Here is a 14355-nt window from a genome sequence, read left to right as displayed (position 1 = left end):
AAAAAGAACGGAACAGAGCATTGATTATGTTTGTTCTGTAACAACTGTTCTAAGTCCAATGTTTGTTTGAACCATACTAGGATTATGTGTTTTAGGTGTCCGTTGTTTGATGATGATGGCCACCACTTCTCTCCATCGATTGACTACCAATGCTAATAACCCCAAAACCTGCTATTCTCTTTTCTTTCTTTTTCCTGCTTAAATGATGTTTGAAAGATGTGTGATAGAAATAAATAGTTTTTAGATAGCAGACACAACTTCAACAAATCGGTCAAGGAAGTTCTCAAAATGAGAGATCTAAGGTGAGAAAAATCGATCCACTCTAGATCGGGCAATCCGTACAAATCTGTGGCTCGCTGGAAAACTCAGACCATGCCTTAATATATTAGTGTATAAAACATACATTTTTCAGTAGTCTTAATATATAAAATATACAACAACAACTATGCCTTCAACACAAAACAATTGGGGTCAGCGATATGAACCAACAAAGAAAATCATTTTGGGTCTTCCACATGAATCCTTCTCCTCCAATCATTTTTATCTAATGCCATGTCCTCATTGTGGTTCAAAGCATTCATATCATTTCCTATCATCTCCATCCAAGTCTTCTTAGGCTTATTCCGACCTCTTTTAACTAATATATGTTTTCATTTCTCCATTCTTCTAACTGGAGCATTATTAGGCTTTCGCCGAATATGTCCAAACCACCGTAAACGATTCTCTCTCTTCTTATTTTCAATGGATGCAACACCTACCTTCTTAGGTATCTCCTCATTCTTAATCTTATCTTTTATTATATTTTCACACATCCATCTAAGCATAAGCATCTCAGCTACACTCATTTAATATATAAAATATATCTATGAATAATAGATAAAAATTAATTAAAATATATAAATGTTATGAGACAAGTCACAGCATGCCACCTTACGTGTTCATGTAGCGTGTCATGCCCTTAGACAAGAGATACCAACTAGCACCCCTCCGTGCACATGCACGTGTGTGTGTGAGAGAGAGAGAGAGGGGGAGGTCTGGAAGGGGCATGGACCCAATTGGAAACGAGGTCCAAATAACCAGACCACCGGGCCCGTCCAGGTCACGTGGTCCCCACGCGTTTACACCTTATCGACCCAAATCATGTTTAGAGTTTCCCACACAATATTCAGTAGCAGAATTTCTTGGCATTCTATTTAATTAATCAACGAAAAAGAGTGGGCATGGTACCATGAGATCTTAATCAACATCAGTCCTTCCTATCTTATCATCCAATGGGTGGGCCAGTGAAACAGTCATCAATGGCCAGGCTTGGGCCAGGTTAATTTAGGTTCCAGGTCCATATCAACCGCCTAATCCTAAGAAGCCTTAAAATGAGTCCTATTCCTAACATACAGAAACCGATCTGACCAATCATAATATAAACTTGTAATAGTTGGGATGTATTGCACCGCACAAGGAAATAAGCCCAACGTAGGTCTGACCATGGTTTTTATTTAATAGTTTGTATACATAAAATTAAAATTAAGACTAAATACGACCACCTCTTCAAATGTAGGGGTCAAACATAGGTTGATGGGTCTCATCCAACTTGACTATCAAAAAGTCCAAAGATAAATATTAAAATTTAGGTTAATACTCCTTGTTTTTTATCACAAAAAAGTAAAAAAAAAAAATTTATTTATTTATTTATCTAATACATCATAACATGCCACGTATGGTGCCCTTGTCATGTCATGTCATGTCATGTCACGTTGACTAGACATGTGGCTCCAAAAACTTGTCATATGTATAGGTATTAGGAAACATGGTTATGCAGCCACTCTTGCCACAAGTTTTGGTGGCATGGACCAATATATTGGTGGCCTGACTTCCTCGATAAAAGATGTAGCCAGCGCAGAGTTTGTCAGTTTGTGTGTATCTTACGTGAACCCAACGAAAACAACAATGGTAAGACCCCAACATGAACCCAACCTAGTGAGTCCAATAGACTTGTCACGTTGGGACAGCAGACGTTGAGACTTAGTTGGACCTGAACTCAGATCTAGTAAAATTTTAACCAAGGACAAACTCCTTTTACGTGAAGACACAAGGTGCCCAATCTTTGAGGTCACCCCCGGGTTTGCAAACTAGACCAAAATCTATCTAAAACAGGCCTAGTAAGTCTTAAAATAAGACAAGGTACCCACGTGGTTAGGGTAGGTGCTAGAGGGGGAGCTCTCATCGAGTCCAGAACCAATTAGCACTAACGCCAAACAGATACAGATTTTGCATGTATTCAACTGGAGTCTAATGTAGAGTTTTGACAACAAAATCGATCATTAATCAGTATCCTATTTTGATCTTGCATGATACAGATTATTAGAATTCACTAATAATCAAAATTCAACCTAAAGTTTGTTTTTAAGTTGAATAAATGCAAGCACCTTAGTCCTCTACTAGTATTTGATGTATTGAAAAGATTAGGGAACGAGAATTTCCATGACTATTTGCGTTTATGTTTTATTTTAGATTATTAGAATTCAACAATAATCAAAATTCAACCTAAAAGTTCTTTTTAAATTGAATAAATGCAAACAATTGAGTTTTCTAATGGTATTTGACGTTTTGAAAACATTAAGGAACCAGAATTCAAATCCGTTTTCGTGACTATTTGCATTTATTTTTATTTATTTATGTTTTATATGTAAAAAAATTACTTTTTAATTGTTGCATCATCAGATTTTTAATATTTTTGAAATTTTGTACCTCAAAAGACATTGAGAAATAATACACCTCAAGCTCACACCTTTAAATTCATTCTCCCAGAACGACTCACAGTTCCCGGCAGCTATAAAAACCATGATAAGACTACCCCAGTTGGATCTGACATATTTATTGGATCCAAACTAAAACTGTTCAGATGTAGATTTGCATATGGCAAAACGCTGGCTCAGATCCACTCAGGCCCAGCTCAAGCTGCAATTGAAACTAATCTCAAAAAGGTAGTCTGAATGTAAAAACTGGTTGCAGGATGTAAATGAGCAACACATTAATAATAATAACCCTGTTCCGAGCACCATCCATCTATTATCCATAGATCCCATTTCGTGATTTGTTACAACAAAAAATAAGACACAACAAAGCATAAGTATATAATTTCTTCACGGATAAGAAGCCTTGCTAATCAGTCTCTGGCCAAGCCAACCAGGTCATGCATGCACTTGACAAAGTTGAACCAAGCTGAGAGCTTCCATCACCAGGAATGCACTGGCTTCTCCAGCCCATAAAAACACATGAAAATAGCAACCTTTTCGGTGTTCAGTAGAGATGCATAAAAATAGGATTGCTGAAGCAGAACTGCCAGCAGTAAGCAAAACCAAAAAAATAGAACCTCCAACCTTCATAGATCTTGCAACTGCAAACAAGTTTCTCTGATAAATCTAATGCTTTATTCTTATGAACACAAATCAGAGTTATGCACAATTTCAAGGGGGGGCAAATGCAAGCATGAGCAGCAAAGGTGATCTTACTATTCCATAAAATACAAGAGCAACAAACCAGTGGTGATGCCAGATGAGCTGCAGAAAAGAGAACAAAATCATATAAAGGCATCAGTAGCTTCGTTTTTGTGCTATTGAAATGTCCATAAAATTTTGCTTCCGGTATATTTTTCAGTGTTCGATAAACCGATATTACATAAGAGACAGATCAAAAAGGAAATTCACTTTCTCGCAAGCCTTCGTGCTGCTCCAAATAGCAATGCCTTCCCCAGAATGCCTGTATGTAGGCCACAAACAACAGCTACAGTACCGCCAATGACAATCCACTTCCAAGGGTTGCCGTTGCCTGCCCTTTGCATGTCTACAGCCTGAGCTTTTTCATCTGTAAGAGATGCAGGCTCTGGAGGCCTGGAGCTAGTGTCAGCAGAAACTTTTGTGTTTATTTGAGCCATAAGGGCATATCTCGATGGTGAGGCCCCTGATTTCCTAGCATTCTGGTATGCTCTCACACCAGACTGCAATTTCTTTACAGCACCCCACATCCCATGACGAACACCAACTTTTGCTACATCCTTGGGGATACCCATGTCCTCATAATGTATGAGTATCACCTCACAAGCAGATAACTGGCCATCGCCTCTCCCAGATTCCACTGAACATAATAAAATTCAAAACACAGAAATAGGATCACATACAGGAAATGTAATTGTGTAAAAGACACCAAGGAAAATTATTGCAAGCACAGCTGCACCAATATCAATCAGAAGATTGTTCATACCAGGCCTTATGCACCAGCTTGAAAAATAAAGATCGACCCGCCTGGGTTTGTCACGCCTTGGTACTGCTGGATGTGGAATTCCCTATAGGTGAAGGGGAAAAAGGAAAAATCATGCTATGAAAACGCCTCTGAAGATCACACTTTTATGGTGGAGTCTCAAGTTTTTCCGGGCATCAATTATTATCTAACCAATTGATAATCCTTACAGATTCCCCAAATATGCTAGAATGGGTAGGAACCATCTTTTAGCATGAACCGGAAGGCAAATAATTATCATTTTCAATTACACAAGCTTAGTTGGTGGGAAACCATCTTTTAGCATGAACTATTGAAGGATAGCTCATTGACGGGATCCAGCAGATATGATACAAAGAAATGAAGATACAAAGCATTCACTGCGAAAGACAAAACATGAAGTTCTTTGTGTTCTGACAGTTGAAAAGCTGATAAAACATAATTTAAGCATGTTAATGTAACTAGTCGTTCACTGACAACTCATTTTGCCTTGTTTTCTGTTGACTATGCAATAAACAGGTAGAACGCAGCTAGGAAACTAAGCCATGTATATCTTTTTTCTATGTTACAACAGTGCAATACCTTATTAACGATGTGGCAAGGTCATGTAACCCAATATGAAAAGCTGTATATACGGCAATGCAAGTGAAAAATAGAAAACAGGAATATTGGCTACTTCCACTAGAAATAAATTGGCATGTAGACTTTTGAATCTCTAGGCTGACTGGGTAAAAGACCAAAATAGGTTTCACATATTCCAATAACATTTCAAATCTTTAGAAACTGAGTCCACGATTTGAGAGATCCAACTTTATTAAATGATGATCAGCAAAACTGGAAAAATAAATAAAATATCTAAAATTGTAGGATCATAAAGATACATGAGAAAGCCTTCTAAGAACAAGAAAGTACAAAACTAAATCCAGTGAACACAAAAAAATTAGCATGAGAATAAAGAAATTATCAGTTTCCCTGATTTAGTGCAGTACCTTGGTTACACAGTAAAATGTCCTCCCAGATTCCCATATCCGACGACCAATTATGTATTCCCGATCACTGCAGAAAAATGGAAACTGCCAATAGAAAAATAAATTTATATAAGAGAGAAAACCATGACTACAAAAAATTGATAGGACAAAGATTCATGTGATGGTTTCCATGAACCTTTTTTATCCAATGAACAATCATGGTTCCCGTTGAAGGACACTCCTCTAATACATCACAATGTATAAGCATCGGATCCCATTTGGGTCGAAATTCATCATCCCAAAAGAAATCTCTAACAAGTTCTGGTGTTGCATCCTCAAAAACAGTTTTGCTGCGATATTGTGTGGGGCCCACCTGCAATGAAATACATAGCACCATAACCAGGAGGTCACCACAAGTCCATACAATTTAACATACAGCTGCACCATCTTATCATGAAAATATGGTGACCACAACTTGAAGCAGGTCTAATTGCCCAAGTGCATTAGAACTACATTAAAAAAAAAATCCTTCAAAGCTTGTAAGAATTTACCACAGGCTCATAGCGCCAAGCTTGGTAAGTCATGTTTGGAGTAGAACGTTCCATCATATTTTGCCAAGCTGCAGCTCCATCATTATTTTCCATGACATGAAATAGGTGCTCAAGATCCTTCTCAGTGACTGCATCCTTCACTCCAACTGAAGTATCAGAACTGGTCCTATGAATAAGCATGCAAAATGCATCTTTGTCAGTCCATACAGGTGTAATCAAATTTGACAAACTTCAGGTAAGTCTTCTAGATTTTCCTCCTTGCTTAAAGAAAATAAAAATCATAGATCTAAATAGACAAAAGTGACGTGGATGCTCCAATTTGTCTCTCGTTCCATATCCCCATAAACACTAATCATATTGGAAACTCTATAGCATAACTGTATGCACAGATGTATCCATGTAACATAGGATAAAACAAAGGCCATCATAACAAAGTAGCATCATGTTCCTGACAATGATTTTCCTCGAGCATGATATGAACATAGTCTGGTTGGATTGTTCTTTCTTTTGACATGCATATAAAATTTGTAAATAGAATATGTACTACACAACAATGGAAGATTATATATATTCAACCATATCAGCCTCTAAGAGTAAATTAATTAATTACTACATGACAATAACTATGTGAATTCCTGCATAATGCAGGCTGAGATACATGATTGACCATTTATGGCTGCAGTAGCCACAAGACCCAAGCAAAAAAATTGCTCATTTATCCCGATTAAATGTGCCGTAGGTCACTAAATGCTGGCAATTATCCTTTCATATTACCATTGGGAAATCTGTACCATTTGAAACAAGGCTTACCAAGAAGAAGCTAAATACAATGTGAACAAATAAAAGAGGTTATTCATGTCTTGAAAGAGAATTACAGGAAAATTGCTTGTGATGACACAGTTATGTGTTCACACATTTAGTTGGGATCTATACAGGTTTGGTTAGCATAAAAAATGGAGAGTGGGAACTGTTGATTGGGCATAACAATAAAAGATAAAGTGATTTTATTAATGCAATCATGAAGGAAAGCAATAACAATTCATTGGAACTACAAGGTATTGAACATTATGTTCTTATCGACCTATATGGTGACAATTTTCAGTTCATTACCAATGTCACGTCATTTGGAACTTTGGCTAGTGTAACCATTGAGGTAAGAGGATCAAAAGAAGATATACACTGGAAATCCTCTGACCTAATGGTCAGTAAAGAGTATCAGTCAGAGACTCAGAATTATATCCCCATATTCTGCGCTTATGTCCCTTCTTTTCAATTGTTGTGAGGGCAATATTTCAATAAAGGTAAACCTCCAAATTGCAGAGGTCTCACAAAGCCGACCCCATGTAGTTGCGATGATGCTTGATGATGATGATGATGATAAGTTTTGTTTATGAATTATCTGTCTTTTCTAGTTTTAGTTGTTTAACTTCATAAATTGTATTGAATATATGTTTCTATTGTTTTTCAAAATATATTAAGACTTTTGTGATTCTTTTTTCCTTTTGGGGGGATTCAACTAGGCCGACTAGTCATTGACTAAGTCTTTTAGGAATCCACCAAACACATGCCAACTAGTGCTTCGTTACGATAGATGTAATGAAACTTTATATACCCATGCAATTATCACTTCCTTCATACCAGTACCAAGTACTGGTACAAAACTAATTCCACAAAATCCTTTGAACCGTCTCAAAAGGAGAAGAAACAAGTTTCAAGCATATATGAAACCACGTTTTTGTTGAATAAAATGCTAGTTTATCTTATAGAAAAATTGTCTTTGACTACATAAAGGCCACCCGTCCTGATCCCGCCCTCAGGCCTTATCCACACACCGCATAACTGAGTTATATAATACATACTGTAAGTGACAAGCAGAAAAGTAGCCAATGTCAATTGTATCCACCTAAATAAGGTCTGATCATGTCTTTTACTTCTGGTGTCAAAAATTCAAGAAACAGCAGTCAAGATGTCAAAAAGAACCCGACAAGACTGTGGTCATTACTTGTACATATACAACTGCCTGAAAGGAAATAATCCATCTCAAGAATGCAGACTGCTTATCAACGTAGAATAATATACATTTTATGGCGTGTCTGACTCCCATGACAAACGCTGCACTTTGGCGTTTGTCCTTGACAGGCAGGTAGCACCCCTAGGGGTGCAACTTGCTAGTCCGTGGGCCCACTGCATTCTGTTCTGACGCAGCTGCCTGCTGTATCAAGAGCAAGACAGCGCTAGGGCAGGAACTGATCTGTTCCCACCCAAGCGTGTCCGGTGTATCAAACACGCCCTTAGTGGCAGAGAACGGGACCAGAACAACTCTTAAAACAGAGTTAGAGAGATCAAATGATGTCCTTAGCCAAAAAGAATGTAAATGTGAACATTGCTGCATGACGCGTCAAATGTGGTGTGAAATAAACAGAAATGCGAGATAACAGAACTGGCATATTATCATTTCCCAACAGAAATCAACAAAGATGCAGAACCAAATTAACAACTCCCAGCCCTAAATCTCAAAAACAACCAACCTAAAACCCCAGAAAACAAGCAAGAGAAGATCAAATTCTCGCTTACTTCAGCAATTACAACCCTCACGTCAAAACCATAAAAAAAACGAAAATTAAACATCATAACAAAAAAAATCAAATTTTGCAATCAAATGAGCAACTTCATGCGACAAACAAAGAAAAGCAATTAGAGAACAAACAAAAGAACGCAAAGCCAAAAGCAGACTACCTGTCAGATGCATCAACCACCATTGACGATTCCACAAAGAGCGAACCTCCGCCCTTCGATTTCGAAACAAAGAAGTTGGACCAAAGCCGCCGAAGCACGGAAAAGGCCGAGAGAGCGGTGAAAGCAAACCAGAGGCGCCGTGCGCCCAACCCTGGAGGAGCGGCGGTCCAGAGGAAGCGAAACTTGCTCCTCAGGCCCAGAAAGATCAACCCTGTCCACCTCGGCTTCCACGTCCAACCGATCACCAGACCGATCATCACCGCCACCCATATCGGAACCACGCAGATCAAGATATCAATCAGAGCCTCAACGATCGCCGGTTTCCTCATGAGCTCCGCCAGATCGTTGGAGACCCACTCCATTCTACACCGGAGAAGGGGAGAAACCCTAAAGTCCGACGAAAAGCTCAAAGCATTGCACACGTGAACAAAAATTAGGGCAAACGGAGACCCGACGCGAAGAAATTCAACCACATATGCACAATAACCTTAGAAAGAAGAGCGAAACCAGCAGAACCGAACGCAATCCCGTTACGAATAAAATTTAGCACAAACTGGAGCTCACTATCAGGAATTTTTCTTCAGGCATTCACAATCGATTACAATACGCCCAAAACATCAAACAAGGAAAAATGATAAGGATAGAAACGGACAAGAAACTCAACGGCCGTCCACTATGGAAGGAAAACTAGGGAAAATTGATTCTTAGATCCGTAGAAACCCAATAATTCACGATCGGAAGGGTCTCGAGAAACCCCAGAACTCACAGATTGAAATCACGGAGCAGATCCTTCCCCTTCGTCGCCAGGAGCGTAAGGATCTGAGAGGGAGTATCAGGTGCCGGAAAACGGGAGTCCGGCCGCCGGAAATCGCAGCGGCGAGGGGTCGGTTGCCCGAGAGAGAAGACGTGGGAAACGACGGGTTTGGAAATATGAACGTCCCTCCAACCGAGAATATGCTTTCCCGGTTCCCACAGAAAGGATCTTTTACGTTAGGTCAACTCTTAAATACGTTAAAATTAAAGTTTATCTGAACCGTCGAATTGTGGTTTTTAAAGGTTCCGATGTTTCGTGAGGAGTAACGCATCTGTGGCAGATTCATAGCCGTAGATATAGGATTAGATCTGCTGGAATCGTGCGGTCCAAAAATAATGACAAAATGATCTCATGGGATCGTTAGTGTGCAAGGGCGTTTCGCTTAATGATCGGGTTTTTTTGTGTACAGTTAAGCACCCGCTTATCTAGAAAAGCGGGATAAGTGGAGAAATGGCATTGGAAAGTCTCGGTTTATCCCGCTTTTTTTCTGGATAAGCCGCTCTATCCGAACCCCTCCATTGAGCTGGCAATCTGGAACCGGGTCAGGTTTGTTAGATTTCAGAATCACAGGAGTGCGCACGGACAGCCTGACTGCCTCTTATTTTGGATCCAGGCAACAGTCCAGACCCGAGACACTGGTCTGAACTCCAACTTTAGCCGAATTAAATCCAGTGTAGTCGAATTGAATCTGGATTAAAATTCAGATCCAGCATATTGTGGTAAGCCGAATCATAAGGGATGGGAAACAAGCCGAGCCCCTCATGGCTAGGCTCATGTTTGTCTCGTAAAGAGCTCGATCAAACACGTAAGAGAGTAGGGGTGGCAATTTCTGACATGACCCGCCAACCCGCCTCTTAGGCGGGTTCGGGTTGGGCTTAAGCCAACCCGTTTAATAAACGGGTCGACCCGTGTAACCCGTTTATTAAACATGTCGGGTTCGGGTTGGGGGTATGCCAACCCGGCTGACCCGTTTAATAAACGGGTTAGGCGGGTGGGTCAACCCGTCTGCCCGACCCGGCAACCCGCCAACCCGACCCGTCAACCCGTCTGCCCGACCCGGCAACCCGCCAACCCGACCCGTCAACCTGCCAACCCGATCCGTCAACCCGCCAACCTGACCCGCAAACCTGAAAACCCATTTACCCGACCCAACCCATTTATTAAATGGGTTGGCGGGTCGTGTCGGGTTACCCGTTTATTAAACGGGTCGGGTTCGTGTTTGCCACAGCTGACCCGTTTAATAAACGGGTCGGTTCGGGTTGAGGTATGCTGACCCGCCAACCCGACCCGATTGCCACCCCTAAAGAGAGGCTGGTCAAGCTGAATATAAACAATAGATACTTGGGTCGGCTCAGCTAGGCGGAAGCCTCCATGCCTTTTGGGACATAAAGTTTAAAAATATTATAAAATTTGTAAAATTCTAAGCACTTTTACTATGAAACAGAAATAAATTTTAAAAATTACTAAAACAATGCTAAACTCCCATTTCTTATTGTTTCTAAAACAGAATATTGAATTCCAAATTTGGAGAAGACCACATGGCACATTGACCCATTATTAGTAAGTTGTTATAAGTTGCAATCAATCATGCGAGTGTGAGGTGTATAGTCTAATAGCTCGGAGGAAACTTTTTTAGTTATTAATTTACTTTTGCCGTTTTCATTTTTTAATTTATTTTTAAGTTTTTAATTTAAAAAGTCATACATACAGCTAGATGGTACAAAATTCTATAATCATGTGGAATGTTAAGAAAATGAAATCAATATTTATTGAGATTACCTTTTAGTTATTGCTCTTTCACTCAGTGTAGTCTACCCGTGTAGACTGGTTTCTTATTGAATGAAAGTTATTGAAGATTTGACGGGTTATCTACTTTAATAAAGTGTGTATCTATTTTTTTTAAATTTAATCTGCATAAATTTTTTATCATCACAAAGTTACACTTAAAACTTGATTTATTTATTTTTATTTTTTGTACGACTTCATTTTAAGTGGAAAGAAATCTTTGAGGGTAACTAGAATGAGAAAACCATTTTTATAAGTCGCAAGGCTCTTTAAGAGACTTCTACAGCAGGTAATTAAAGGCTCAAGTTTTTTTTTTTTCGATAGAAAAAGATAATCGGATCCTATAAAATGCTGGGTGAGATTAGAAATTTCATCTAGCTATTACAACCACAAAACCCACCCGGACTGTGGGTCCGACTTGTACTGAGCTAAACGTTGAGCATTTTACAGGATCGGCTCTCCAGAGAAAGCTGGGGTTAGGCAGACCCCTAGCAGTTATATGATAGCACCATCATACGGATTCGAACTTGCAACATCCCAAACACAAGGTGACGTGCACTAATTGCTCCTGCCAGACAAGTGAATCCCTCATTAGTATTAAAGGCGTAAGCTTGTAAAGCCCAACTATAGTTGGATCTCTCTCTCTCTCTCTCAAGATGTGCCCCACCCCCACCTCTCAGACTCTCTCTCTCTCTCACCCATCTCCTTCCTCCCTTGACGTTCTGCCTCCTCCCGGCCACCTGAGTGAAAACCACCAGCACCATCTCCCTCCTTCGCACAACCTTCCTCCACAGCTGTGTTGCCACTGCTTTGCCCGGAAGATGCATTCTCACTAACAAGCTTCCGGAAGATTACCCTTTTCTTCTGTCTCTCTCTCTCTCTCCATCTTGCCAACTACCCTTTCTCCCCTGCTCTCTCTTCCTTCATCATCTACCAGAAGCCATCGTGTATTTTCATATGAGGGCTGCCGTAAACCACTGATCTAAGTGAAACCCTCACCCGACACCACTTCCCCCCCTCCCCCTCTCATCTGGTTCCTCCTCCGGCCACCGGTGCGTTCCGGCCGGTGACACCCCACTTCCCCATCATCCTCCACCAAGCCAGCAGCTCCCTAAATCTCTCGGTGTTGATTCCCCTCTGTTTCCCGTGTCACCCCACCCCCCCTCTTTCGATTGGGTCGCCGTGCAATCCATCCGACCACCCCCAGTCCACACCAACATTCCGATGACTTCTCCAACCGGTGCATTTCTCCGTACCGCACTCTTTCTCTATGAAAAACCCTAGCAGTCACGCCTAGTTTCCCCTTTTGAATTAGAGCACCTCACGCCCTTACACCGCGTCATCCTCAGCCAGGAGAGCGTTCAGCCTCGACTGCACCTCCAACCCCACCGTCTCGACGCTGCGTCCCTCGGTGCCCAAAGAGCTCTGGTGGATTCCCTGTTCCTGTTCGAGAGAAAAAGTTTCTCGTCTACCGCCTTCATATCCTTCTGCGCCTTCATCACGAAGGCATCCTTGTCGAAGCAGCAGGGTAACTCTCTCTCTCTCTCTTTGCTGATGATGAGAGGCAAGTTGCGGGGGTCGGATCGATTTTGGAGTCTCTCGTGTAGTCGGTCAATTTTACACAACAAAAAAGCTCTCTTGGAGTTAGCGAAGGGTATTAATGCTTGGGCCTTCGCGGTGTCGCTCCAGAAGTGGGGAGTTTCGGTTAGGGTCTCGTTTAGGCTATCTCAGGGATTCTTCGCATCATTATCTGGGTTCTTGGTCCGCGGTTTGTGTCGACGAGCGCTTGATATAAGGGATGTTTGGTGGTTTGTCAAGTCTCTTCACAGGGAAGCTTTGGAAGAAAATGAGATTCAAGGGTCGCTCAATGCTCCTTTCTTTCGGCCCTACTCTAACAAGGATATACTAGAGGGGTGGAATCTGGTTTGGCCGACGTGGCAACCTTCTTTCTGCAGCCTTAGGCGATGGGCGGATACGTGTCGGGCGAAGCCGGGAGACTGGTGGTGTACTGTTTGTTTCAATCACAACTTCCGTTCAAGAGTTTTCTGTCACAGGTGTGGCTCAGATCGTTCAAAAATTCGTCATATTATTTGCCTCTCCGGCAAGTCTCGTATGTCGGAACCTTCATCACACGCCAGGCACCGGGTCCATGACCCTCGTCGACCTGTTGTATCTTTCAGTGATGTGGCGCAGGTGTGTACCATGGAGGCAGGTACCTCTTCATTTTTGGCGGTTAAGATAGGTTCGCTTTGGGTACCGTTGATGGCATCCAGTGTCGTCTGTCCATCCCATGATGTCGGTCGTTCGTCAGAGTTATACCGCTCGTATCCTAAAGCGTCCTTCCAAGCCGACAATCTGTCTCATCCGCCCTGATGAATTAATGAGTAAAACTGCTTTCGAGATGGAGTGTGGGTCCACTTGCGTTGAGAATTCTTCGGGCTATATATGTTCATCCGGTTTGCCTCTTCAACTATTGGGCCGCCAGCACGATCTTGCTTCTGGGAGTTGTGCTGCATCTGTCGCCCATGATGGATCCTGGGCCCGTTCATTTTTCGATCATCATGGGAGCTTGTGTTCAGTCGATTCGATAATTCGTATTCTGACGATATTTCTACCATGCAAAGGTGTCCTGGTGTGCATGGGGTCTGCCCCAACGTGTGTTTTGGGATTTACCTACGTGGTCTTGTTGTCACCTTGCATGCTGCACCCAACTCACTTTTTGAGTTCGGCGGACTGCTTGCCCGATCAAGACGGGGGTTGTCCCATGAAGGGTATCAGAGCATCGGTTCAAGGGAACTCGGGGGCCTCCTGCTTGCAACCAGTGCATCCACAATCTTGCCCAGATTCGTCAAGTTCGGGGGGTGAGTCGCAGGGGGTCGATGACTTGTTTGACATATGGGGTATGTCATTCGGCGAGGTTGTGCAGGCACTAGGAGTGCAGATTTCAATCAGGCAGCTTTCTTCGATCCAACAACAAATTGTTCCTCGAGCATGATCGGCGGTCAGGGTTACAAATAGTCTTCGTAGAGCTAAATCATTGGCCCGTTCGCAAGCCCAGATTCAGGCAGATGGCTCCAGCTCAGTTCGACGCTCAGCCAGGCAAAGGCGTACTAGGGTGTTGTTTGATTATTTATCATGAAGATGTGTATTTGGAATATTAGAGGCATGAATTACCCCCGTAAGCGGTTGTTTTTAGCTAATTGGATTAGGTATGAAAGTCCGGATGTCG

General features: G+C 41.7%; 1 protein-coding gene across 1 annotated transcript; it reads right to left on the bottom strand.

Moving 5' to 3' along the window:
- Positions 1–3487: 3487 nt before the first annotated feature.
- On the bottom strand, positions 3488–9496 carry LOC149831514 (uncharacterized). The gene is made up of 6 exons (XM_090013925.1): positions 8528–9496; positions 5792–5957; positions 5437–5613; positions 5262–5345; positions 4258–4339; positions 3488–4131 (listed from the first exon to the last, which is right to left on the bottom strand). Exons 1-6 carry the CDS (start codon positions 8887–8889, stop codon positions 3701–3703), a joined length of 1302 nt encoding a protein of 433 aa, XP_089870051.1. The 5' UTR covers positions 8890–9496; the 3' UTR covers positions 3488–3700.
- Between the last annotated feature and the right edge of the window lie 4859 nt (positions 9497–14355).

The sequence above is a fragment of the Nuphar pumila genome, chromosome 7 (genome assembly GCF_984573655.1).
Source record: "Nuphar pumila chromosome 7, dmNupPumi1.hap1.1, whole genome shotgun sequence".
Lineage (NCBI taxonomy): Eukaryota > Viridiplantae > Streptophyta > Magnoliopsida > Nymphaeales > Nymphaeaceae > Nuphar > Nuphar pumila.
Note: the sequence above shows the minus strand (reverse complement) of the source record. Positions and strands in the feature narration are given on the sequence as shown.